A 24346-nucleotide genomic window follows, 5' to 3' on the forward strand; every position below is an offset into this window, starting at 1 on the left:
TTCAAGAGCTATAAATGCTAGCTGTGATTTGAAAGAATTGTGGAGAAAACATATGACCAAAAAGAAATTCCACATACACTTGCTTATGTTGAATGATTGCTTTTTGTGGCAATGCTTTATAGCTATGATCTTTTAACAGATTATATATATGTAAAAACAGAGTAATAAAAATAGCAGTGAACTAGTAATACATTTACAACTTTTATGGAAGGCTTTCATTGTTATGGATCATACAAAATTTACAAGACAGCCCTATTTAGTGGTGGTGTTTTTAAATGAATACATTGGAGTGCAATGTCCTTTTCTGTTCATAAACTATAAGCCAAATTCAGAACCAAGCATATTATTATTAGAATTATGAGTATACCCCAATTTATATCTATTTAGAATTTCTGAAATTGAATTACTTTTTAATTACAATACATGCAATTCAGGCATAAGGAATTCAAGTATTATTAAACTCTCTGGGCTATAAAAATATATTAAACTCCATCCCTCTAGCAGCTACCGATGACTTATCTGAGTCTAGCAAAGCAATATATATTACTTTTCTTCCCAAATACCTTGGCAAGGTCACTTGTTTGAGAGTTGAAATGTAAATTACTTGTATTACAGCAGTATCCTCAAAAGTTTTTCATTTTCTGCATTAGCTCTCCCTCATTCCATCTGTGCTATTTTAGGACTATGAAGTCTGAACTGATTGTTTTCATAAAAAGACATGTTAGGACAGCACTGAGACAACAATCTGGAAAGTGAGTTTCCCTTAATACTACCAATATTAATCCTTCTTCACCCTTGCCCTACAGAACTCAGTATTTATGAACAGTTAATCTTCCTTTGCTCCCCATGGCCCCTGTTCCTCTCATCTCCCAAGGTCACTGCATTTCTGGCCTGGCCACACGTCCGTTCTTGACCCGTCTGGTTTTGTGTCACCAACAAATTTGATCATGGTTGAAACTGCATCAAAGGAACACCCAACAAAGAAGATGTGAAGCAGCTGCAGATCAGACAGAAAGGCAATAGTTTACAGTTTCCATCATGAAAAGAGTTTCTGTAAATGCAGCTCTCCAGAAGAGCCAAGCACTCTTGAGAACCAGGACAAAGTTCACGTGTATAACAGATGCAGCACACCAGCACGGCCTGTCATGAAATTTGTCTCTAAAAAGGCATGTATTGTGAGTGAGATCTTTCCCAAAGTCATGTCACTGAAAAAGAAACTGCTTCATTAAATAATAAACAATGTTGCGACATCCCCTATGAAGACAAAAACACACGCAAAAAAGCCAAACCAATACACATATGCATTTTTAATAAGATCATCTTCTTTAAGCACCCTGTTGTTTAAAACAGATATTCCATTTCTTTCTCCAAAACCACAGGCCAGGGGGAAATACTTCTGCAGCACAACTGATATGTCCCAAACCAACCATGGATTCAAGTTGCTAAACTTCACAGATGGGTTTTTTTTTTCCTTATTTTCTTTCAGCTGTATTTACAAGACAGCTGGTAATTAAATCACATCTATATATTCCCTATGGAGAATACATGAGTTATTTCAGAGGTCCTAGTTAGTGTTTGCAGCAAGTTAGCCCTCAAATCAAATAGGGTGGCAACCAAAACTGCACATCCCGTCTTACCCAGCATTTATTTCAACACACTATTTTAAAAATAAACGTAGAAGACAGCAATCATCACTATACTAAATTGGCACCAAAATATTGCATAACCAGGATCCCTGGATACAATAAAAGCTTAGACAGTGATTCAGTTCCTAGTATTGGGTCCTTATTGTCATGCTCTGGCCCAAATCAATATCCAGAAAGTTTTACTGGTGTAAATGGTAACAGTGTTGATAATGATTTTATACTTATCTTTCACATTTCCTACAGAAAAATTCTCAGTATTTCACCAAACCCACACAAATTTAATGGAAGAATCAGTTTATACATCAGAAACCCAAGCATTTTTCAAGTGGATGCAAGTGATATAGTCCTGCTACACAGCCACAGGTCTAAAATTCAGACAACTGCCTGACATGGAGGTAGAAGATTCCAAAAGACAGAATAAAACCCACAAAACTTCATTTGGATGAGACACCACATCAAAGATTTCACAGAGTAGAGAAGTTTAGCAGAACCGGTGACTAGTTAATCTTTTTTTTTTTTCTGTTGAGTAAATTCTCTGTCCAGTGCTACCTCAAGATGCAGATGGTTTCAGCAAGTCTGTGGGAAGATGATCCCCACAATGTTTAATGAGACCAGCTTTGGTTTCTACACATACACTATATCACAGCTCTTCCTGAGCAAGGAAATACCAAAGACAGCAGCAGCAAAAGCTAAATGCTAAGAAATCCCTTCATCCCCCATCTGTCCCAACCACTGGCACCTCAGCCAATAGTTAGGATTCAGTGAGTTTTCCTCGCCTCTTTCTTTCCCATTCTTAGAAGTTTACATCCTAGAACAGATTCTCCTTCTAAAACTGGAAACTTAAGGATTTGTTCATAACAGTAATAATGGCATTAAACTCATAATATGGCCAGTCAAGTCCCTCGGGGATTTTAATGCAGTTCTCATAAGCCTCCAAACACAAACACCAAAATATGCTGGCCCTGGAAACAAAACAGAAGGAAAGAAGAGGAATGCACATAATGCATGTGCCCTTCCTTTGTTTCATCTGTTTTCCAGTCTATGCAAAAGAAATATTTTTTGTGTTAAAGTGTTTCAAAAATAACACAGACATTAATTTTTTTAAACTTGGAAACATTTCTATTTTTGCCTAATCCAGTCAGAAGTAAATACTGAACATGGCCACTTTACAAACCTTTCAAAGCTGCTCTTTATTCCTGAAAGCAGTATGTTTTCCAAATCCTAGAAACTATAACATGCTCAATTTGTCCACATCAGTTACATTGCATGGCTTTATGTGGCAAGGCGTGAGACAATGTGCTCAACTACACAGCAAGCAAAATAATAAATGCTTGACAGAAATGGAACTTCTCCAAAAGCCTAAAAAATTATTTCTGAAGTTTTTTTGTTATAAACAAAGACAGCTCTGGAAGTCACCAGACAATGACTGAGAAGATCTGGTACTTTAAAAGGAGAAGGGTTTTTGAGTATCATAAATCTGATACAGTCTATAGCAGTGATTACACAAAGTAATAAGCATTGAGCACACTATTGATGAGTTTTATTTAGCTTAATATGGAAGTAAACCTCCTTTGAAACAATGCAAAATACTTGAAAGCTCAATAGTATTGGCAAAAATATAATAATAATTAAAAGTCAGCAGAGGAAGGAAATGCAATTGCCAGGTACCTCAGAGAAAAAACACGGCGGTGTTTTCTGAGTTATGCGTGGGAAGTTTGATCTGTGTCAAGCCTGGACATAACCAGAGGTGCAGGGGACTGTGCAGTGACAGCCAGAGCTGGTGCAGGCTCACTGCAGACTGTGAGCTACAGGAGAAACACTGACAGCTCCTCCTCCTCACAATTAATCCACTCAGGTCAGCGTTTCATGAAGAATCCTCATTCCACCTGTGGCACCTTTCCTCAGCCAATGGGCTGATCACTGGAATCAGTGCCCACTGCCTGAGGGTAATTCCTACAGTCTGCACACACCATCAGTGGTGGCATAAACAGCAAATAGACCCCCTGAAACAGGGCTGTGCACGCTGCTCATGGCACTGCTTGAAACAATTCCTAAACAACCATGGTGCTTCTTTTCAATTAGATCCTGTAAGGGTCCTGTAAGGGGCTACATTTAATTGCTCACAGCCCCTTTATCAAACACAAGACCTCGGCACCATAGGGTGTGTCTATACAGCTCAAATATACATTGAGGAACTCATTAGCATTTTTTCCTACTCAAATTAATTAGCCCTACTGAAAAGATGCATTTTTCCCCAGCTTGTGATTCAAGTCTGACTTCTGACTACAATTTCAGTTAAGAGTTGAATAAACAATAATAGAATGCTATAAGGCCAGTAAACTTTTTTCCAACACATTTTTTTTTAACAGAGAATTATTTTATTTAGACTCTAAATGGTAATTAACTTAGGAGTACACTCAGCAGTGGTAAAATTCATGCTGTTCTGCACTTGTAGAGGTACAAAAGGTCCCTTGTTTGCAGTACTATGCTGGTCAATTCCTGTGGTAGAGCTGTTGATTCTCTGCACGAGTTTTCTCAGATAATATATAGCCTTTTAAATATTGGTGCACAGGGTATTTATAAAGCTTGTATTTTCCAAAGCTTGGCAAAGAAAGCTTATTGACTTTGATAATTTTTCAATGTTTGATTTAAACTTTGTAATTTAAATTGAACATTTAGAAATAATTAAAGGTTTATGCTACATATTTTTCAATTATGAAGGCAGGTTTTATATTTATAAGAATGACTGATATCAGAGAGAAATATATTAAAAATAGCATTTATAAACCAGAAATTTGAGGTACCTAAAAAGCGTATTTGGGATAAATACACTCAAATTTGCTTTAGCATGTCAAAAATAATATTGTACTTCAGCTGACTAAAGCATCTTGAACTGAAACAGCCATAGGAGAGCTGTCTTAATTTTCCTTTGGGTGTGTGCCAGCACAAAGCCAGGCAAGAGTGACTTCTAAGCTGCAGTGTTTTCAGAGTGGTGGCATGAAAAGTGCCAACACTATCAATTAAACAAAGATGGGAATACTGCTCTCCCAGAGCATCAGCTCTGGATCTAGCAGCTGCTTGCTTTACAAATAGGAGCAGCTTGCTCTGTTTCAGAGCCTTCTAACTTTCATAAAGTAGATGGGTTTACAAACAGGACAAGATGTTTCTGAGGTTCTGGTAATGGAGGAAAATACATCTGCTGTCTGATTGCAGAGCTATAAACTGAGTTTTCCACATAAATAATCCTCTCCATCTGTAGCATCAAGTGTAGGTGAAAAACATAAGGCTACCAATTCTGCTCTGTAAAATTCAGGCATTGCCTTTATAAATGAATTTCATGCAAGGTCTCAGTTCTATTTGTTCCTGACAGAACAAGGCATATAGCTTTTATACCATAACTGCCTAAAGCTTGCTTGCTCTCCTGAAATGAATACCAATTCTAAGTCAGATGATGATCACAGCAATGCTCAAAACGCACACAAGATGCATGACAAGCATCACAAACAGGACACTGAAGTGCTCCATTAAAACCTGTCTTGGGTCTAGAAGGATCTTAGAGATCTGACCAACAAGAGACACATCACGAAGTGAAGGACTGAGCAGTGGCACACACACGTTACACTCAGGTGAACCTTTATCAGTGTAAGGGAGAGCACGGAGCATCCTACACATTTTAAAAAACAACAGAGCTTTTAAGTCCAAGAGCTGCCCACATGGAAAATCTCCTGTGCTTGGAAGGAATCTTCTTGCCTCTGCGTGATGTACTCTCCTTATCAGGTCGATCAAAGCAAAGAAGTCATAATGTGAGAATAATTATCAAGAACAAGTCCTGTTTTGTGGAAAGTATCTCCTAAGATTATCTGTCAGAGGCATCAGACTACTGCATAAAAGCCTATATAAAAACTCTTGAGAGTTTTTAATCCGTATTTTTCATGAGTAATGAAAAATAACATCTGGAATTAGACCAAAGGCTGAAAAAGTGTTTCTTTAAATGTTACACACTGCTTAGATATATCTTATAGAAGGCAAACACAATCCTCTTTCCTCACATAACTTAACAGGGAAGGTAATAGCTGTGTCCCTTTTTATGTGTGAATAAAGCAGGCACAACACACACACAGAATTCCAAAAGATGCAATTAATCAAAACATCTCAAGGTCACACAGACAAGCTGTTTTCAACCTAGAATACACAAAGCTACATCATTATTGAGAGTGGTTATATCCTGCAGTTTGCTTGGGAAAGCTCCATCTGATCCTAGCAAAAAAATTTGCCCAAGGAGGGACTAAAATTCTGATCCAGTGAATCTGATTTTGATTCAACTCTGATGGAAAACAACTGGAGACTCAATGGTAGCAGAGGGTCTACAGTGCTCATAATGAGACCCTGATAATAGAATGTAAATGGTATCCTGTGACTAAAAGCAAGAGAAAACACTGCAGCAGCTAACTATAAAACATATTTGTGATAATTTAATGCTATGGATATGGGTTCTCCAGCTTAAAACAAATTCTTTCCAGATGAAGCAGCAAAATAATACAAAATGTATTTTGCTCCAGTATTCCACCATACATGAATAGAAAAACAATGAGAAGCCAATTTCACAGTGGCTGATGCTATCCTCACAAATAAAATATAATCTGTAATTAAAAGAAGTAATTGGCACACTACTTAATTACTGCAAAATACATTCTTGAAATAACGTGACCTGATGAAATAAGCAGGTTTTAACATGCAAACATCACTTTTCTCCCTCTGCCAAGTGTCCTTAAGAACCATTATTTAGCTTGCAAAATAGCTGCTACAATTTGACTGGTGTCGGTATAACCTGGTTTCTCATTAATGTGTCTCCAAGATTCCCATTAGCAGCCAACTGACAATGAGTGAAAACAACAAACAGAAAAACATTTATATTCCATTACACAGCAGGAGTGATTGTATAAAGATGTAACACAATACCAGAGTTTGTGGAATTCTGCCAGGTGAGAAAGCAAAGTGGTCATTTCCTTCTCTCCAACACCAAACACAGCACTACACGCCCTCCTCCAGGAATATGCTGCCAGCTTTCAAGTTTTGGTACTCAGTGGAGTAGCTTTTTGATAGAAATGAAAGGAGAGTGAAAACAAACAGAGGATTTTCTGTTTGAAGATGTATTTTACACTACCTGAAGCTCTCCAGTTCAGGGTTTGACACATTTTAGTTTTATTCACACGCAAGATGTTGTCTTCTTCCCTTCTACTTGTCTGCCTCATTCCAGATGTTACTTCTCTAAAATTATATTTCAATTGATTATTCAACATTTACTTGTCACCAGCGCAGAAAAGAAACTGCCAAAAATGCAGGTATTTAAATTCTAAGTACAGCATAAAAATTAATGCTGTATGACAGTCATCACAGGATACATCCTCTAAACAACAAAAGGCAGATTTTTCCTTATGAAGCAAATCCAACTTGCTTCTTCCATGTTTGTTTTATTAAATAAAACTGTGGCATGGCTGTCTATCTGAAGTACAATTCACTTTATTAACTCTAATAAAATAAATGGCCTCTGAATGCCAGATGTGAGACGGGACTCGTGCATTTTTGTTTCTTTCCAACTCATGTCCTTGAGCTGATTCCACTGTGAGGCAACAAACACAGACAGCAGAATTGGGAGCAGGATTAAGCAAGTTTGGGAGCAGTTTATTAACCATGATTTGGGTTAAGAGAGCAACACTCTGCTTTGAGAATATTTGGCCTTATGATGGTAGTGCCTTTAAACAGGTGCTGACCTAAGATCCTATGGTTTAAGGGCACCATGTTGAATTACAAACAGAAAGGTTTGGCTCTTCCCAAATTGCACACTGCTGGCCAGCTCTGTGAACAGAAATGTTCACACATCTCCTGCACAGTACAAACTGCCACCAGTGAAGGTTTTGAAAACTTCTAACAGAATTAAATGCACTCTCACAGAACAACCAGTGCAGAGTACAGTCAGGAAATTAGGATAACTGCATTTTTTCCAATGGAAAAGAGCTATTTCTGGGGAAATGTCTGGAAGTTTACACAAATGAGCCTCCTAACCTTCCTCTCAGTAAACCTGCTGTTGAATGATTTATGAAAAGAAACTTTCCAGTCAGCAAGGCCCAGAATTCAAGATGTGTTTCTACCTTAACTTTCCCTGTCATGCACATATTAGTCAGATTTTAACTACATCAGTAAAGGTGATCTTAGTCACTGGTACAGCATTTCACAAAATATTCTGAGTTGGAAGGGACCCGAGAGCATCAAGTCTGATTTTTAAGTGAATGGCCCATACAGAGATCAACCCACAACCTCTGGTGTTGTTAACACCATGCTCTGACCCACTGAGCTAAAATCAGGGTCATTGGTTCATGGGAATGGCCTGAAGTTGTGTCAGGGGAGGTTTAGGTGTGGTATTGGAAAAAGGTTCTTGCCCCAGAGGGTGGTTGGGCACTGGAACAGGCTCCCCAGGGCAGTGGTCACAGCACCAAGCCCGACAGAGCAAGAATATTTGTACAGCACTCCTGGGCACATGGTGAGATCCTTGGGCTCGTCCTGGGCAGGGTCAGGAGTTGGACTCAATGATCCCTGTGGGTCCCTTCCAACTCAGCAGATTCTGTGATACCACATCCTGGAAAAGGAGTGTTTGAATTCAGTTTCAAGCCAGCACCAGAAAGGAACTGTACAGGAGAGAAAAAGCTACAGCTTTAACTCTCCTGACCTCCAAGTTCTTGTGTCTGCCAAATATACATTAGCTCTGCTTTTACATTTAATATGAAAAAACCGGGAGTCCTGTCAGCACCTATTCACTCAAGTCTTAAAACAACTAAGGATAAAGAAGTCAAGAGAATGAACTCGGCCACATTCTCAGCAAACCTCACAGCTTCTCATGCTTCTGCTGGAGGAAAGAAACAACCTGGGTGTTACAATGTGCAATGGATAAACACTTCCTTTGACAATTAAAATGAGCATGATCTTCCACAGCAAATACCAGCACACACCCCCCACACCTTTCAGGTGAACTCAATAATTTCAGACAAATCAGGGATGCTTCAAACCACATAGAAGAAATGTGAACAGCAGGAGTCCCCCAGTGGTAAAAATACCTCAAAGAAACCTTTTCTTCCTCCCAAATACCACTTTGTACAGCACTTTGGGCAGCTAGCCAAAACCTTGTCTCTAAAAGCAGCTGTAGAGTGATTTAGAGATGTATTTTAGTACTTTTACCACTCTTTAAAAATCAACAAAATAATACATTTATTGCACCTTAATAGTACACACCTGAGGAGTTAACACCATTAAAAAAACCCCTTTCTAGCTTTCCTGTTGTAGTATAATAAATCATTCCAAATATGCACAGTAATTTCTAGAATTTTATTTAAATACTTTGCTGCAATTGGATCATTTCACACAACAGAAAGTCATTACCAATGAATTAGACCACTGCACTCAGCTACAATCTGGGGAAAAGCTGATTTGTAAAGTAATACTCTGAAGTACCAACGTTTTCTGAGTTTGAACATTTTTCAAATATTAGAAAGACCTTCAAAATTCTGAAAGGCATGAGGAAGGATAAGTTCTAAACCTTAATTCTCTCTGACATGCTCCTTGACAGTGTGATCGTGTTCAACATGGAGCATTTGTGCTTAGGAACATTATGAATTGTCACCCTAATCTACTGGCAACACTTTTCCACAGAAGAGGAACAACCCGCTCAGGAGACAGAGGAGCCATCTATCTGTTACAAGCACTTTGCACATCTCCCATTCTGACAGCTGCAGTGGGCAGCAGCTCTTCTTACCACACTGCAGGTCCAGAATTACTTATTGCATTTCTCAGGCTGGCTGAAGACAGGAACTCGACACTTTGAGTATACTACAAGCCTGAATATTGACTCTTACAATGCAGTCCTTCAATTAGCAGGCATCACTGCTCAAGGGGAGCTGACTGTTGGCTCTACATTATTCTTTTTACAACAGAATAATTCATTCTGTAACTTGTAAATCACATTTCTCCTCACAGTCTACAACAAATATTGCATACTGCCCGCATTACAGAAATCAGTGATGGTTTCTTTTCTGAAGATCTTACTAGAAACAGCTCTAGAGAAAACATTTGAGATCAATTACTCCCGCCTCCTGTTAGTGTCCTAGCTATAGTCACTTATTGATTACCTTTCAAGCATTATTTTGATTTTATTATGTCCATGTAGGATTAAATACATATTTAAAACACTGAGTTAACTAAAAATAATTATTAAAATCAGTATATACAGTTGCAATGCTACAAACACGACTTTGAAAGGCAAAATAGAATAAGGTTTCCTGTTTTCTTAGCCTGGCAAAGTGTTGATATTGAGAAGATTCTCATGGTGACATTTTCCTCCTTAAAGCAGGACCAAAAGTTTGCAACATTTAAATCCTTGACTTAACGCCACAGGAAGGAGATAAATCTCTTTTTAATAATCTGAGGGGTTTATAAGCTTACTTGCAATTAGCATAAATGAAAACTACTATCAGAGTGTGTAATTACTGCCCAGCAATGCAGTACCTAAGCCTAGAAATGACAGCTCCACAAGTGCACCCATTCTCTGCCCTGCTGAGTGATTTAAAGCAGGTAAGAGCAGTGCAGAGTGGCTGCCTGCAGCGGTGTCACAACAAGCCACCTGCTGTCAGAAATGTCCCTGTGACACCTGGGATACCCAAATGCCAACGCGATTTTAATAAATAAATAAAAACACAAAGCTCAAGCATCACAGTTATTCACTGTTTGTAGTTATGCCATTAAGGATGTCTTTAATATATTGACAACCTCACCTCTGAGTCACCAGCTCAAACACAGAGGGCAATGACTGAGAGGACTTCCACAGCTGCATGGGGAGCTACACACAACAAGCTGGGGAGAAAGGGCAACGTTCAGGGGGAGAGAACTGAGCTACAGAAATCCTTTTTGTAATTGGCATCTCCTGCAAGGAGGAGAACTGAGCAAGGAATGAAAAATTAACTACTTTCCTTTTCCAGGGCTACCTGCTCTGCTCTGCCACACTGGCCATGCAGGACTGACAACCCCAGCTTGAAGAGAGCTAAGGCATGTGGTACTGTTTTTCTTCAAATAGGAAAATACTAAATTTATTCTCATTTATGCTTTTGAATCTTCCCACAGCTCTCAGAGAAAGGTCAAGGGCATGCAGATAAGATATTTTTAGTTATACAGCAGAAATGTATTAAAAAACTAAATGCAGCCTCAAGTCAGATTCAAATATTTCTATTTAGCAAATTCAAAAACACTGTATGCCTTTCTCTCTAAACATTAACACAGCTAGAGTTAATAAATGTACTTTCTACCCAACCCAAAAAGAGCTGTCTAGGTACTTTTAAAACGTGCAAAAATTAAAAAAAAAACCACCCAAACACATCACCAAACACTGTGTTTAACAATTCTCACAGCAATTTATAGACAAGATTTATACACTAACACACCACATTTCTTTGCAAGTCTTCTTTAATTTTCTGTTGCAAAGGTGGGATGTTTGGCAAGGGGAAGAGACATCTCACACATCAGCAGCCTTGGGGAATGTTTGCTTAGAAACACACAGTTTGACCTCTCAGAGGATCAAATCAGTTTACTTCATCAGGTCATGAGTGTTATCAACCACTGCAAGTTTGTGTCTCTATTTCACTGTTTAGGAGACTGAGATTAAGTAATAGATTACAAGAAAAAGAACTGACACCATTTCTCAGTCTATATGGGTTGATTTTAAAGCTGTAATTTTCATGACTTTTTTTTTATGAGAATACTATAGGCAGTTCTTACCCATGCAATCCTTTAAAGGAATCTGACAAGCAAATTCATCAATTTCTAATAGAATTTCAAATACAGCTGACACCTTGCTGTCTTCAATCATGTCTTGTTTCATAACTGTGTATGTGGAGAAAAGACATGTCTGTCTGGGGCCTAATGGATAACATGATGTACATTCCCGTGGCAATAGAAAATGAACAACAATAAAAATTATCATTTACTTTGCTGTCAGGTGCTGATCCTGTAGGTGTGAAGGAAAGCAAGCAAAGCTCCAGGGACTGAGTTTTGATCTGGTATTGTATTTAAATATTCTGTAGTTGAGATTTAATTGCACCTGATCTGCTCAATAAAATCATCTTTACTGTTATTCATATCCCAGACTTGTGTTATTATATAATCCTAACCTATTTTTTTATACAGCAATTTTAATCTGCTGCTTAAGCATTCATTAATGCAAAGCCACTGCTGTGGAGAATACATTCCACTCTATTTGCAAGAGGCAAGAATTCTTTGAAACTACTACCAAATGCTAGTGCTGTCTTACTTAACTTTGTTTATGGCCTTATGACAACAAACATCAGCAAAACTTAATCATTAATCCTAAAAATATTCCATCTGGAAAAGAAGATGACTCTACAAAGTGCAGTGTCATTTGTAAACACAATGTGGTATCATCCAAATAGTCAAATGCAATACATGTGTTCATATATAACAGCTTTTGGATGGCTCCTTTCTTTCCTGCATCATTTCTAAATCTGAATAAATAATCTGCATGCCAGCTAACCTAAATGATGAGTTATTTCCCATTCAGAGAATCCTGAGATGCTCAATTATCTCACACAACTGCCAGCCATCAACTGCACTTAATTGCCTGTATGTTTCAAGTCCACTGCATGTTTATTTATATCACTTGCATGACACACTAGATGTTTTATGAGACCAGAATGAGATGAGATATGTCACAGTCTAATGCTTAGGGATATGACAGGAGCTGTATTTGCTTTTTTTAATCATAAGTTTCCAAGGAAATCTAAGTAAATTAAATATCAGTCTCTATCTTCTCTACACCTTGCAGCTCCCAGTGATTTCTTAACCCATAGGACATACTTAACAAATCTGACAGAGCAATGAATATGAAGTTCTTACAAATTTTATGAAAAAAAAACCACCAATTTTTAGACCTGAGTAGACCTGACAAGGCAGGCGTGGCTCTGGCTCTGAGCCATTCCAAGAGGGAGTCGGGACCCAGATTCCTTCAGCACAGGTGAAACACTCAGGCAGCTGCATCACCTGCTGCCCTGCAGAGCAGAGGTGTGGGACAGAGCTGAGGACCAGGGAAGGGACAGAGGAACACACCTGTCTGGTGACAACTGTGTCACAAAAGGGATGGGGAAAAGTGCAGCCAGATTGCTGAGGAGCAGCAAAGTGGAAAGCAGAGCTGCAGTAACAGAGAAAGAAACCGGTGGAGCCCCTGCAGCTGAAGGGGATTTGATGGGGAAGTTACAGAGAGAGAGGAAAGTTGACAATCCAAGAAGGGAAGGAAGCACATGGAAAAGGTACATCAAGGCAGGAGTGAGCTGGGGTTCTCAGCTCAGGGCAGCAGCAGTGCTCAACATGAGCCTGGCTGCCAGGGCTAAACCCAAAAAAACACCTGCACTGGGATGGAGGCTGTGGGACTGGGGAGCAGGAAGAATCCTTGTGCTGGCTCCAGCAGAGGAGGAACAAAGAATCAGCCATTTCTGGGTTTGCTGAACTGAGCTTTAGTACTGAATTTCGGGTGGAGAATTTAAAAGGAAGAGCATGGAAGTTTTTAAGACTTCTGAACCTCATCAGCTGCACGACAAAATGCTGATGGGAAGATGTATTCTATGGACATCAGAAAGTGATAAAATCGTATAACCACTGAATGCAGAAATTCATCTTTATTTATGGGTTTCTATTCAAATTGTTTGATACCTTCAAGTCTCTTTACAGCCTATCATTTCTGCAAATTTCTATGCAGCAAGAGCTATCTCTATGCCATTACACTTTGTGTCATGCCTCTCTCATGTTAAATTTCAAGCTGAGTGCAGATTGTACAGGACAATAGCCTGACACTTGGAAAAATTGTCAAAGCATCACCGTAACTAAAGAACAGTTCCAAAAATAACTTAATTGTGGTAATGCTGTAACTATACTGACAGCATTATTGCTGCATTAGTTTCATCCATGGAAAATGCAAGAATATAAAAATACTACCAAAAATAACAAATTACAGAATTACATTTCATGAACAAAACCAGTCACATTTCTAAAAATCAAAGCTATAAACACATTCCTTTCTAAGGTTAAAACAATATAATGTGCAAGTTAAAATAAGAAATGTTAGATACTTATCATAAATAAGTATCTGCCTTGCAATCCAGAAATCATTATTTCATCACACACAAGCATTTTACTCTTAGCATTTTTAACATACTGTCAAGTCCTGACAGAAAGCACTGACTTCTCCAAGACTGTCAAAGATATATATCTTTGAGAGTCCAATACAAATAGGGTTATTAAAAAAAAAAAAGTTTAAAAATATCTTCAAATGTAAAGAGCCCCTTTGCAGAACACCTGGCATAAACTGCACCTTGCTGTGCCATCAAGAGACAGAGAGCTGCAGGATGCTGTTCTTTTGGTTTCACCAGGGAAAACTGCTTTCACACAAGGCATTTTGGAAGCACTGCAAGGAAGGCTGCCATAGAAATCTGCCCACTCAGTGCAGTCCTCTCTTCCACCCTCACACCACCTTCATCACTTAAGAAGTGACAACAGTGTGGTCACCACATGAACCAAGCAGCTTCTGCTCACTCTCACCACATGACACCTGCAGCTGCCCCATCAGCAGGCTCAGTGTGTGCCACCACTCACCCTGAGACACAGCAGTCTGCAGACACCTGACAGAACAGGGAATCCAGCTAGCTCTGCGTGTCTGAGGGGCTCAGCAGCCCATGCCTGCTCCTACTCACTGCACCCCTGGAGTGGTGCTGCCTTCTCTCAACAGATAACCCGATTCTGCTTCCCTCCTCAGCCACCTGATCTCTCCATAATCCCACCAACACTACTGGCAACTCCTCTGCCCTTTGCTCCTCTTTCAGAGAAACTCAGGTGCCACTCAAGTGAACCATAAAGCTGCCCTGCAGTGGGAAGCAAGAATACAGAGTTAGCTGCCCAATAATGTATATACATCTATGTTCATTTAATATCTGACCCACCACAGCATAACTGAGGCTTTCCTGCAAAGACACAGATTAAGGGATGGCAGTTCCATTCTCCAAGGATGTTACTCTAGAAAAGATGTGGTTTACTGCATACATTATATATATTTGGTAATAAAGTAGGTACTTTATTAACAAATGGTCATGCTTGTTCAACCAGCTATACCCAAACACTTCCCTTTGAGGCTTCAGGAAAATACTGCCCAAGCACAAGTTTCCTTCAAGACTTCTAACTATTCCCTCTTACTACTCCTGGCATTAAAGGAGAGGCAGAATATTCATGCATAAATGCTTTGTGTTCAATCAGGTGGTTCCTCCTTCCATGGAATGAATTTCATCCTGTGTCCCATGTTGAAACAGTTTGGCAAAGCCTGTCTGGACTAACAGGACAAGCAGAAACACTACACTTGCTCAAAGCTGTGTATTTTAAGTACTTGAGGAACCAAGACCTCATCTTCTGTTTTACAGCTCTTCAAAGAAATTAGCAAAAAGGTTCCAATAATCTGACCAAGGAACTGAGAGTATTTTACATATTCCTATTTTCAAGGCCTGCTGAAGGTAAAGAGGGAAGGCACTGCCTTTAGAGGCCAGCCAATCAGTTACTTCAGCAAGGTATTTAATTCCCCTCTCATAATCAAATCTAGCTTCAAGACATGCAGAAAACAGGATATTCAAAGAGTTCCTGCAAGCCAGCAGTCACCAAAGTGATTTTCTTTTGTGTGAAGTCCAATCTGATTATAAAAATGCAGAAGTGGAAATAGGAACTGGTATCTATGCATCCTTGATAACTTGTTATCTGCCTGGAACTCAGCCTAGTTGCCTCTGCAAAGAAAATCTGCACTCAGAAATGTCAAACAACACAAACATTGTACATGCTTAGATTTATTTTTGTCAAACTATTTTCATTCTCTTAAACACAGCTAAAATAGGTGCCTGGTTTGTCTGTTAGTTTGTCTTCTTGTAACAGGACACAAATTCTCACTGAGGAAAACCAGACAGACTGGTTTTGTGTAAAACTAGTATTAAATATTGGTTCAAAGGCTATTATTTTAAAATACAGTTATGTGTGTAACAATGTAGGCTAAATATAAGCAGTTTTTACTTTTCTAATATCAGAGAGCTCGACCTCACATCAGAAAACCAGAACCAAGCCAAAAAAAAAGAAAAATACAACAGGAAACAGAATACATCATAATGAAATAAAATTTTTATATGTTATGCTTACTTCAGTGGGAAAAGAATCAGATTGCAAGACTCCTATTAGCCTAACAAGATCTGGTTTATTGTTCGTGAACTCGGGTGTATGCACAAGGTAACTAACATGAGGTAACTCAACTTTTTAAACTCAGCAGTAATGATATGGGGGGTAAGAGCTAATAAAAGCATTGCAGAGAGTCAACAGAAATCAACATTTTTTAAATATTTTTTAATTAAAAATATTTTTAAACTGCCTTTGTAGAAAAGTGGCAGCTCATATAATCTTACAGAAATTTCACAAAAAGAAATAGTGTTAAATTAGAAAAACACGTGGCATTTGAAATACATGCAGATTTAGGAACAGAAACAGGATTAGAGGCCTCAGGCAACAGGAATTGGAGATGTCATACAGTGTTAATTCATGGGAGAAGCCACTAATTCACATGGAACAAACCCCAAAAGGAAAAAACAGTGAATCTCTTGGCTAGCAGAGAGATTCTAACTTATCTTTTTGATAAACAATATAAAAAAGGCCATACATGGATTCTACAAATGAAAAGTCATTTACCAGGTAGGAAAAAAAGAAGTAAATAATAATTAAAGTGTCAGGGACTTGTTACCCAGAACACAGCTCTCACCAATCAGATCAAGAATTACAAAAATGAAAAGGGAAACACTCCATTCTTGAATACAAGAATTTTGGGGGTAATGAAAGTTTTGGGGGTATTAATTCACTATGACACAGCTTGCTCTAATTCAACAGAATACCAGGAGGAGAAGGTACAAGGAAAAGCACACAGACAAGGAAGTTCTGTTTCTCTGCATTGTGGGGATTCAGACTGAAAAGCCCCAACCTTCCTCCCCCACCTTTGCTGATGGACACCTTTCCAAGGAAACACCAGCAGTTCATTGTCAGTGATGTCCCTACCCCAGCCCAGAGAAGAAAAATATAATGGGGAAGGGGCAAATAGATGCCATCAATACTCAGAGCAGGTTTTATGCCGGGGAGAGGGAGTTATTGCCTTATAAAAGTCTGTCCTATCCTCAAGAAAGTGTTTTGCACACTGGATTCATTCTTTCCCCACAATCAACTTAGTGATTTGTGAATAAATTATACAAGATGCCTAAAAGACTTTGAAAAACTCAAAGGAAGTTAGGGAAAGTATTGATCAACCTACTCTCCTTCTGAGCAAGGAAGAGATGCTAGAGGGAGACCCAGAGCCATCCTTGTATCCTTGTGCATCCCACAGAGTCCAACAGCCACCAGCACACACACACTCCCTCCTGAGATCCCAGCACTGCTCACTTTTTAAGTCTCAACTTTTTCCACACAATAAAAAGCCACCTTACTGACCATAACTGCTTCTGTCTGCACTTAGAGCTTATTCAGTGGGCAAACCAAAGCTGGTAACTTCATGTGCTGAGTTCTGACAGGGAATGATACACTCCAGCAAGAAGCCCGACATGCTGTGCTGTCTACTGAATTCTTGGTTTTAATTTAGAAGTTTACTATAATAAATATTAAATACACCCTTTTCTAAATACAAGCTTCCACATACCTTCTACAACAAAAGATTCCCAGAGATTTTAGATCAGGCAGCCTCTCATGAGAGCAGCAGAACCACAACACTCCCTTTGACATACAATCAGGTGAACCATTTTCTTTCTCTGATTTGCTAATGATGCAAAAGGAACTTTGCAAAAACAGTTAACTACACTAAGAATAGTGGCAAAATCATTAATTTCTACCAGGCCTGTGCTTTAGCAACTAGAAACAAGGTTTAACTAGTAGCATGTAACCAACCAATTCTTCACAGATCAACAGCAAACACTCTGTGTTTTAACAAATGCTCTAATTTATGTAGCCTGTTCTTTTAAGATTATTTCTGAACATAAAGGATATAAAAGAAAGAAGATTCACAAAGCTGAACAATGGGATAATAAGCCTATGAACAACTAGGCAACTTAGAAGTGAATCCATGGGAGGAGAGGATTTTGTCACCCTAAATGCATTGATCTAAATAGCCAACTCTTTTTAACACTGAGAATTCTATTTACACCACTCCACAGACACGGCTTTAGGCATTTTATTCAGATAGAGTGGCTCTCTCTTTTCTGTTGAAGTGAATGAGGCATTTCAGAAACATTACTTTGTTAAATATTTCTGCAGATATGTACAGCTACATTTTTTATGAAAGATATTTTCTTACTAGGTGCCTGAGCTGACCACTATACTGTATCAGCTAACACCAAAATAATAACATATCTTCCAGTTGCAAAGCTCAATATCAACTACAAATACAAATTTAAGAGGCAAACTGTTCTCCAGGTAGTAAAAAGCCACAGATAGCTTGAAGAAGTTACTAATTCAAGCATCACTCCTTAATGTAGTGTGAAACTCAATTCTGAAATCCAATCAACAGATTTTACATTTACTGTAGTTGTGACAGAAGTCAATGGCCTTAAAATGTTTTCACCTCTCAAAAGTTGCAAAGGTTCAAGCAAAAATGTCTGTTTAAGCAAAATCTTTACATCATAATAGCTAACCCAAATCTGTTACCCTCCAAAACTAACACACAAGTCTTCAGCAATTTCAAGAGCTGCTTAACAGGAAGAAATTCACACCCTTGAGGCAGAAGCACCACATCTGATGTAGTAGTTAGAAAAAAAATTCAACCCTACATATGCCCAAAACAAAATACAAGACAGTCTTTCAACTAGGAAGACTCAATCTTAGTAACAGGTTTAGCCATATATTCCTGATTTTTCTCCTAAACCAACATATTGATGCTTAAAATAAAGAGAATGTGGCATCCTGTCTCCATAGGCAAAGCAATTTTGGACATCAGTCAGAACAGAATTACATCAACTTTAACTGGTTTTAAAAACTGTCCTTCATTTTGTAGGCTTATGTACACTACTTAAAAGGCTTATCTGACACAAAACAGTCATCTCAGCCAGTGATTTCTCCTTTCACATACCACAAAAGAAAACTACTGTGATTTTCTACACTACCACAAAAATAAATACAAAAGGGAGCAAAGACATGACCCTTGATATAAGTCCAAGTAATACAGGACCACAGAATGGGTTTTGTGGTATGAAAGAGTTAATTGCTGCTTTTAATTACACAAAACTAACTTTAATGGGAGCGAACACTCAGCAACATCTATTAACAGAATGTCCACATTAGCAGAACACCAGGTATGAAACCCCTGCCAACACTACTTGTACAGGGATTGTTTTGTTTGGTTTAATCAAATTTTATGAAGTTCTGCTGTATTTGCAGAGCTCTGCAAAAAAACCTGTAAGGATGAGGAGCTTTAAAGAATGTAACATGCAATAGTAACCATGACAATAAGAAAAATGCTTTTGCTCATCTTTTTCTTTCAGCTGACAATACTTTCAAATACTGGTGTTTTTCTTCTAGATGACAACTTCTGTTTGTTGCTCACTATGAATTCTAGGCCTCCCATCCTTGTAAACCTGAATCTTTTGACCAAGGAAGCAGCAATCTGGGGGGCACTGAAAACATGGGATGAGACCTAACTGTGGTAGGATGGACATCATCTGTTGGCAACTATATCTTACTTCATTGTTGCTCTCAATAGTGGCATGAAAATTACATTTTTAAGGTAATTATTCTGCAAGTAAATGGGGAACTAAAAAAAAAAAAAAACAACCAAAAAACAATAGAAAGGCAGAATGCAGATAAGGATATTCCTCTTGAGATCACAAATCTGCTGAGATATGTTACAATCTGGCCCCAGGCAGGCTGATCATAAACTTCAAGAAAACAGCCTAGAACTCCTCTACACTGATTTTCGTCTTGGTTTTATATTAAGTAGGAGTTTTAAGCAATAAAAAATAAAAAAATAAAGATTCTTCAGAGATTTATCGTTGCTCTCTACCATTTCTCCAACAGGCATGCTCACCAAATAGGACAATGCTTTCAAAAGATGTATGGGATAAGGATCTGAAGTCACATATTGAAAAGTGACTAAAGGGACGATTTTCAAAGGCATTAAGATACCTAAAGATGCATTAAGCACTTAAAATTTTCAAAACTGCCTGGGCATCCAACGCCTATTTAAATCACTTAGTCCTTTTTGAAAATCCCAATGGGCAGTTATCTACATTTTATGTGTCTATATGCCTTTGAAAATCTGTACCATTAAATACTTAACAACCTAAGTACCCCTGGCTTTTAATGGGATTTTGAGTCCTAAAAAGTGTAAGTACATCTGACAATTGGTCAAGCCACTCTCTTTGGTCTTTTTTCCCCCTTTCTTTTAAAGAGGCATCTCCTAATGCTTTATCCATAGCATGTCATTTAAGTAGAGCTTCAGCACTGTCCAACTTACACACGGAGCTGTGCACATTTGATTTGTTTTATGGAGGTAAACAAATAAAAATCCAGAGTACAGACTGCATCCTCAAAAAAGACTTTCTGAAGCTCCTAAAAAGAAATGAAATTCCAATCTGTAACCCCAGTGAATGCCCCCCAAAAAACACGTTTTCAGTAAATGTGACCTCACATGAGAACAACTTAGGCTGGTAAAGAACCAACACCATTGTTTAATACCCATGCAACATATTCAAAATAGCACAAAAAAGTTCTGAAAGGCAGCCACACAGCAACAACAACAAAAAAAAAAAAACAGAAAAAGGAGGAAGTTGTGAATAGGCTCTTTAAAAAGGCAGCAGTTCCAGAAAAGAAGACAAGCTTTAATTCTGAATTTTCTTTTTCTAAAAAACTGTATGAAGCTATAAAGCATTCCCTTATGCAAGCATTTGAAAGACGTATCTTCTGATCTTCTGTAATGTCAATAGGAGGTAACTTGCACTGACCAAATTCCCAAAAAGGAACAGATTTGTAAATTGGGAACGCAGGGAATCAGATTGCCACCTACAGGAAAATTCAGCATTTATTGTCAAGAATGACTCAAAAAGAATACAAATTGCCATCCTGCCAAGCATTCTTTCATTTCAAAACCAATTAGTCTTTTCTTTTGTGCAACCATATCATGAGCTTCCTAAATCCAGGAAGCCATTATAATTTCTTTTTATTTATGAGTACTGCTTGAAAGTTTCATAATTCAATAACAAAATCATGTGTCAGTTAAAGAATTTTAATTCTGCTTACCTGATACCATTGGTGCTAGCCTGAATATGTCTGATAGTCTGCTGTTAACTGGCTCATAAGGGGAATCTTCAAGCAAGTCATTTCCTAAGGACAAAAAAATATTTGGATGTTTTTCTTACACATGAATTCAGGATAAGATTTTTTGTTTATTTTTACTCCATAACAGTGAAATGTACTTCCCTTTAATCCCTTTAAAAAGTTTATATGGCTACTTGTTTTCAAAGAATTACCTATAAAAACACCTGAAATAAGCTAATTGTTTATCCCTGTCACTAGATATCTTCTCTCCCTCCTCCCTGGGTAAGGTCATAATTTGCAGAGACAGCTTGTGACATCACAGGGACTGTCCCATCTCATGCCAGCAGGAGAAAAGCTGTAGCAAGGATGCTCCTCTTCATTCACCATAACAGCAGAGCTCTTTTTTAGAAGCTCAGCTAACAGCCAAAAACTAGCATCTCTGGTATGAAACTCTCCTGACAGGATGCTGCTGGAAAAGAAACTTTTTATGATGTAGAAAACGTCTGTTATTACCTTTAGCAAAAAAAGTACATATGGACTCATTAAAATATATGGACAAATGAACAGAAAGGGATTGTTTCCCTTTCTGCAGAAGCAACTTTAAAAAAAGTTAAATGGGGAGCACACTGAAGTGAGAGATTGTACCTTCAACTCCAGGGCCACAGCAAGACAGGACTAAAAATGATGTGTCTCATATGAGGACCTGACTGTTCTCAGGAAACTAACAGAAATTTGCCTTATGAATAAGAATAACAGAGCAGTCCTGAGTCAATCACTGTTGTATCTCTTCTAACTGGCCCATCTACATGTTGTAGGAACCATAAACTTTGGGTTTTTTTCTGCCTCTGGAGATACTGCGAGTAAATACAGGAAAGGAAAACATAAACTTTCACTTAAAACAACCTTCTCTTCACATTATATTTAACTTTCAGCTAAAAAGGCTAAGAAACTAGTTCCAGCGTCCTGTTAGGTGAGCCCTAATTAAGGAGTTTTAACACGATCAGGAGAATGCCTCCAAATGACTGTTTTCGTGATGCTCGTGCCCCTATCTTCGGCTGCGGTGCACGAAGGTCAGCTGGGTCCCTGGAGGAAGCTCTGGCTGCGGCTTTGGCAGCCCGGGAGCGGAGCCGCAGCTGCGCGGGGCGGACGGGGCTCCTGGGGCGGCAGCTGCGGGCACAGCCAGGGCCTGGGGGGCAGCCAGGGCCCTCGGGGGGCGCAGGCCAGGGCCTGGGGGGCGCAGCCAGGGCCCTTCGGGGGGCGCAGCCAGAGCTCTCCGGGGGGCGCAGCCAGGGCCCCTCGGGGGCAGCCAGGGCCTGGGGGGCACAGCCAGGGCCCCTCGGGGGGCGCAGGCCAGGGCCTGGGGGGCAGCCAGAGCCCCTCGGGGACAGCCAGAGCCCCTCGGGGGGCGCAGCCAGGGCCCCTCGGGGGGCGCAGCCAGGGCCCCTCGGGGCAGCCGCACACCCGCACCCTGCGCTGGGGGTTCTGCGTGCGCCACGTACCCTGCAAGCTCTGGTACATGCTCCAGTAAATGCGCAGGCAGTTCTTCTCCTTCTTCATGCCCCTCTTGCAGCGGCAGTTGTACAGGGATTTCTGCTTGAGAGCTTCCATGGCGCTTCTGCATTCGTCCTTCGCCTCCAGGCCCGTGGCCCGGCTGAAGTTGCTCTCTTTCCCGGCTACACACTGCCTCAGTGTCCTGAATTTAGTACTACAGCTCTGCTCCTTCAGACACTGATCGCTGGCTTTCACGCAGTCCAGGCGGTCCCCTCCAGGCAGCCCGCTCACTTCTGCAGACAAAAGTACATCTATGGAGAGCAGACACAAACCAACCCGCGCTCTTTGGGGGAGCAGCGTGCCTGGAAGCCCAGATCCTGAGCAGCGCCTGGGAGGCACGGGGCACCTCCTCACGCTGCACATGCGGCCAACCCCAGGGGCAGCACCTTGCAAACCTCCTGGCTTCATGCTACGCCTTAGGAAAAAGCACACAGGGTTTCCGTGGGCTTAGATCCACTTTCGGGGGAGTCCAATGAAACAGTAATTTTTAACCCTGATGGCTGATTTATGAGGAAAGAGAAAAATGAAAGAAAACCCGGAGGGATTAATGTGCCTGATAAAACAAGCATTTGTTATTCCATAGATCCACTTTGGTGAAACAAATCAGCTTTCCATTGCAGGGTTTAAGTAAGGGGTTAAATATTCAGCCTCACTTTCCACAAGAGCTTTGCTGTAATTTCACTTACATCCAGGAACAGCCCGCTCAGAGAGATAAGTATCTTCACTGATTGATATTAGCCTGTCTTTGCGTCAGTCACTTTTTAAAGGCTGTGCACATTTTTGCTTATTCTATATGCATAAAGGTAGAATTTGTTACTTCCCCCCCTCCCCACTTCTCTCCACGTATGATGCTTTTGCAGGAGAACAAAGCAAATTGCATTAACTCTCTCCTCTCCATCGTGCCCCCGTCATGCTCCCTCAGACACATGCGGATGGAAACGCAAACCTCTCCTGTGGAAAGGAAACCAGTTTGGGCTGCAAACCACTACCAGTCGGGCAGGTTGCCAGGTTCAGGTGAAGATGTAATCCTTCAGTTGGTCTTGTCATCCCCCACCCTCCCCAGGCAGCCTTATTTTATTTAAATGAAAAGTTTCCCTGTAACTTGCGAGAACCCAATTTAACAAGAGGCTAAACAGGCAAGTACCGAAGTCTGTAACCTACAGAGCTTTAAACGTAGACCGGGCTAACTGATGTGAGGCAGAGCCATTAAAACTACTGGAAACTTCACTGTTCTGCCTAAACAATAGACTGACAAGCATCAGGCTCCCGGTCCCATAAACCCAATGCCTCGCTTTATGAAGCGATGAGCAAACCGAAATCAGGCACCAGCAACTTACCCACTAAGGGCAAAGCGAAGTACAAGAGAACGAGAAACATCTTGCTGTCTTTGGTTTCCCCAAACGACTTGATGTGTCACAACAAAGATGATCAGCATGTAGATATTCCAATACCGCCGAGGTCTAAAGGCTCCAAGTTCAGATCCATTGAATTCAAGGGGAAAGAAAAAAAAAAAAGCCACCAAGCAAAAAAAACCCCACAACCCCCTCTCCTCTTCACCGCTACCACCACCGGCGGCAGGAGCAGCGACGCAAACGCTGAGCTTTTCCCTTAGATTTCAGGTCTGAGCAACCTGCAGGCACAAGCGCTGACTCCAGTGCGGGAGCGAGAGGCGCACGCACGGTTTATGTGTGTGTGTGTCTGTGTGATGTGTGTGAGTGAGCGAGCGAGCGGCAGCGGGGCAG

The 24346-nt window shown here is 39.9% G+C and overlaps 1 protein-coding gene across 1 annotated transcript in view; it reads right to left on the minus strand.

Moving 5' to 3' along the window:
- The window catches only part of GFRA1 (GDNF family receptor alpha 1), a 138746-nt gene extending 114400 nt beyond the window's left edge, over positions 1 to 24346 (minus strand). The window contains 4 exon segments of the mRNA XM_066554245.1: positions 21036 to 21119; positions 22553 to 22837; positions 23942 to 23991; positions 23993 to 24346. Coding sequence (XP_066410342.1) covers positions 21036 to 21119; positions 22553 to 22837; positions 23942 to 23991; positions 23993 to 24039 — 466 coding nt within the window. The 5' untranslated portion in view covers positions 24040 to 24346.

The sequence above is a fragment of the Molothrus aeneus genome, chromosome 8, assembly GCF_037042795.1.
Source record: "Molothrus aeneus isolate 106 chromosome 8, BPBGC_Maene_1.0, whole genome shotgun sequence".
NCBI classification, from domain to species: Eukaryota; Metazoa; Chordata; class Aves; order Passeriformes; family Icteridae; genus Molothrus; species Molothrus aeneus.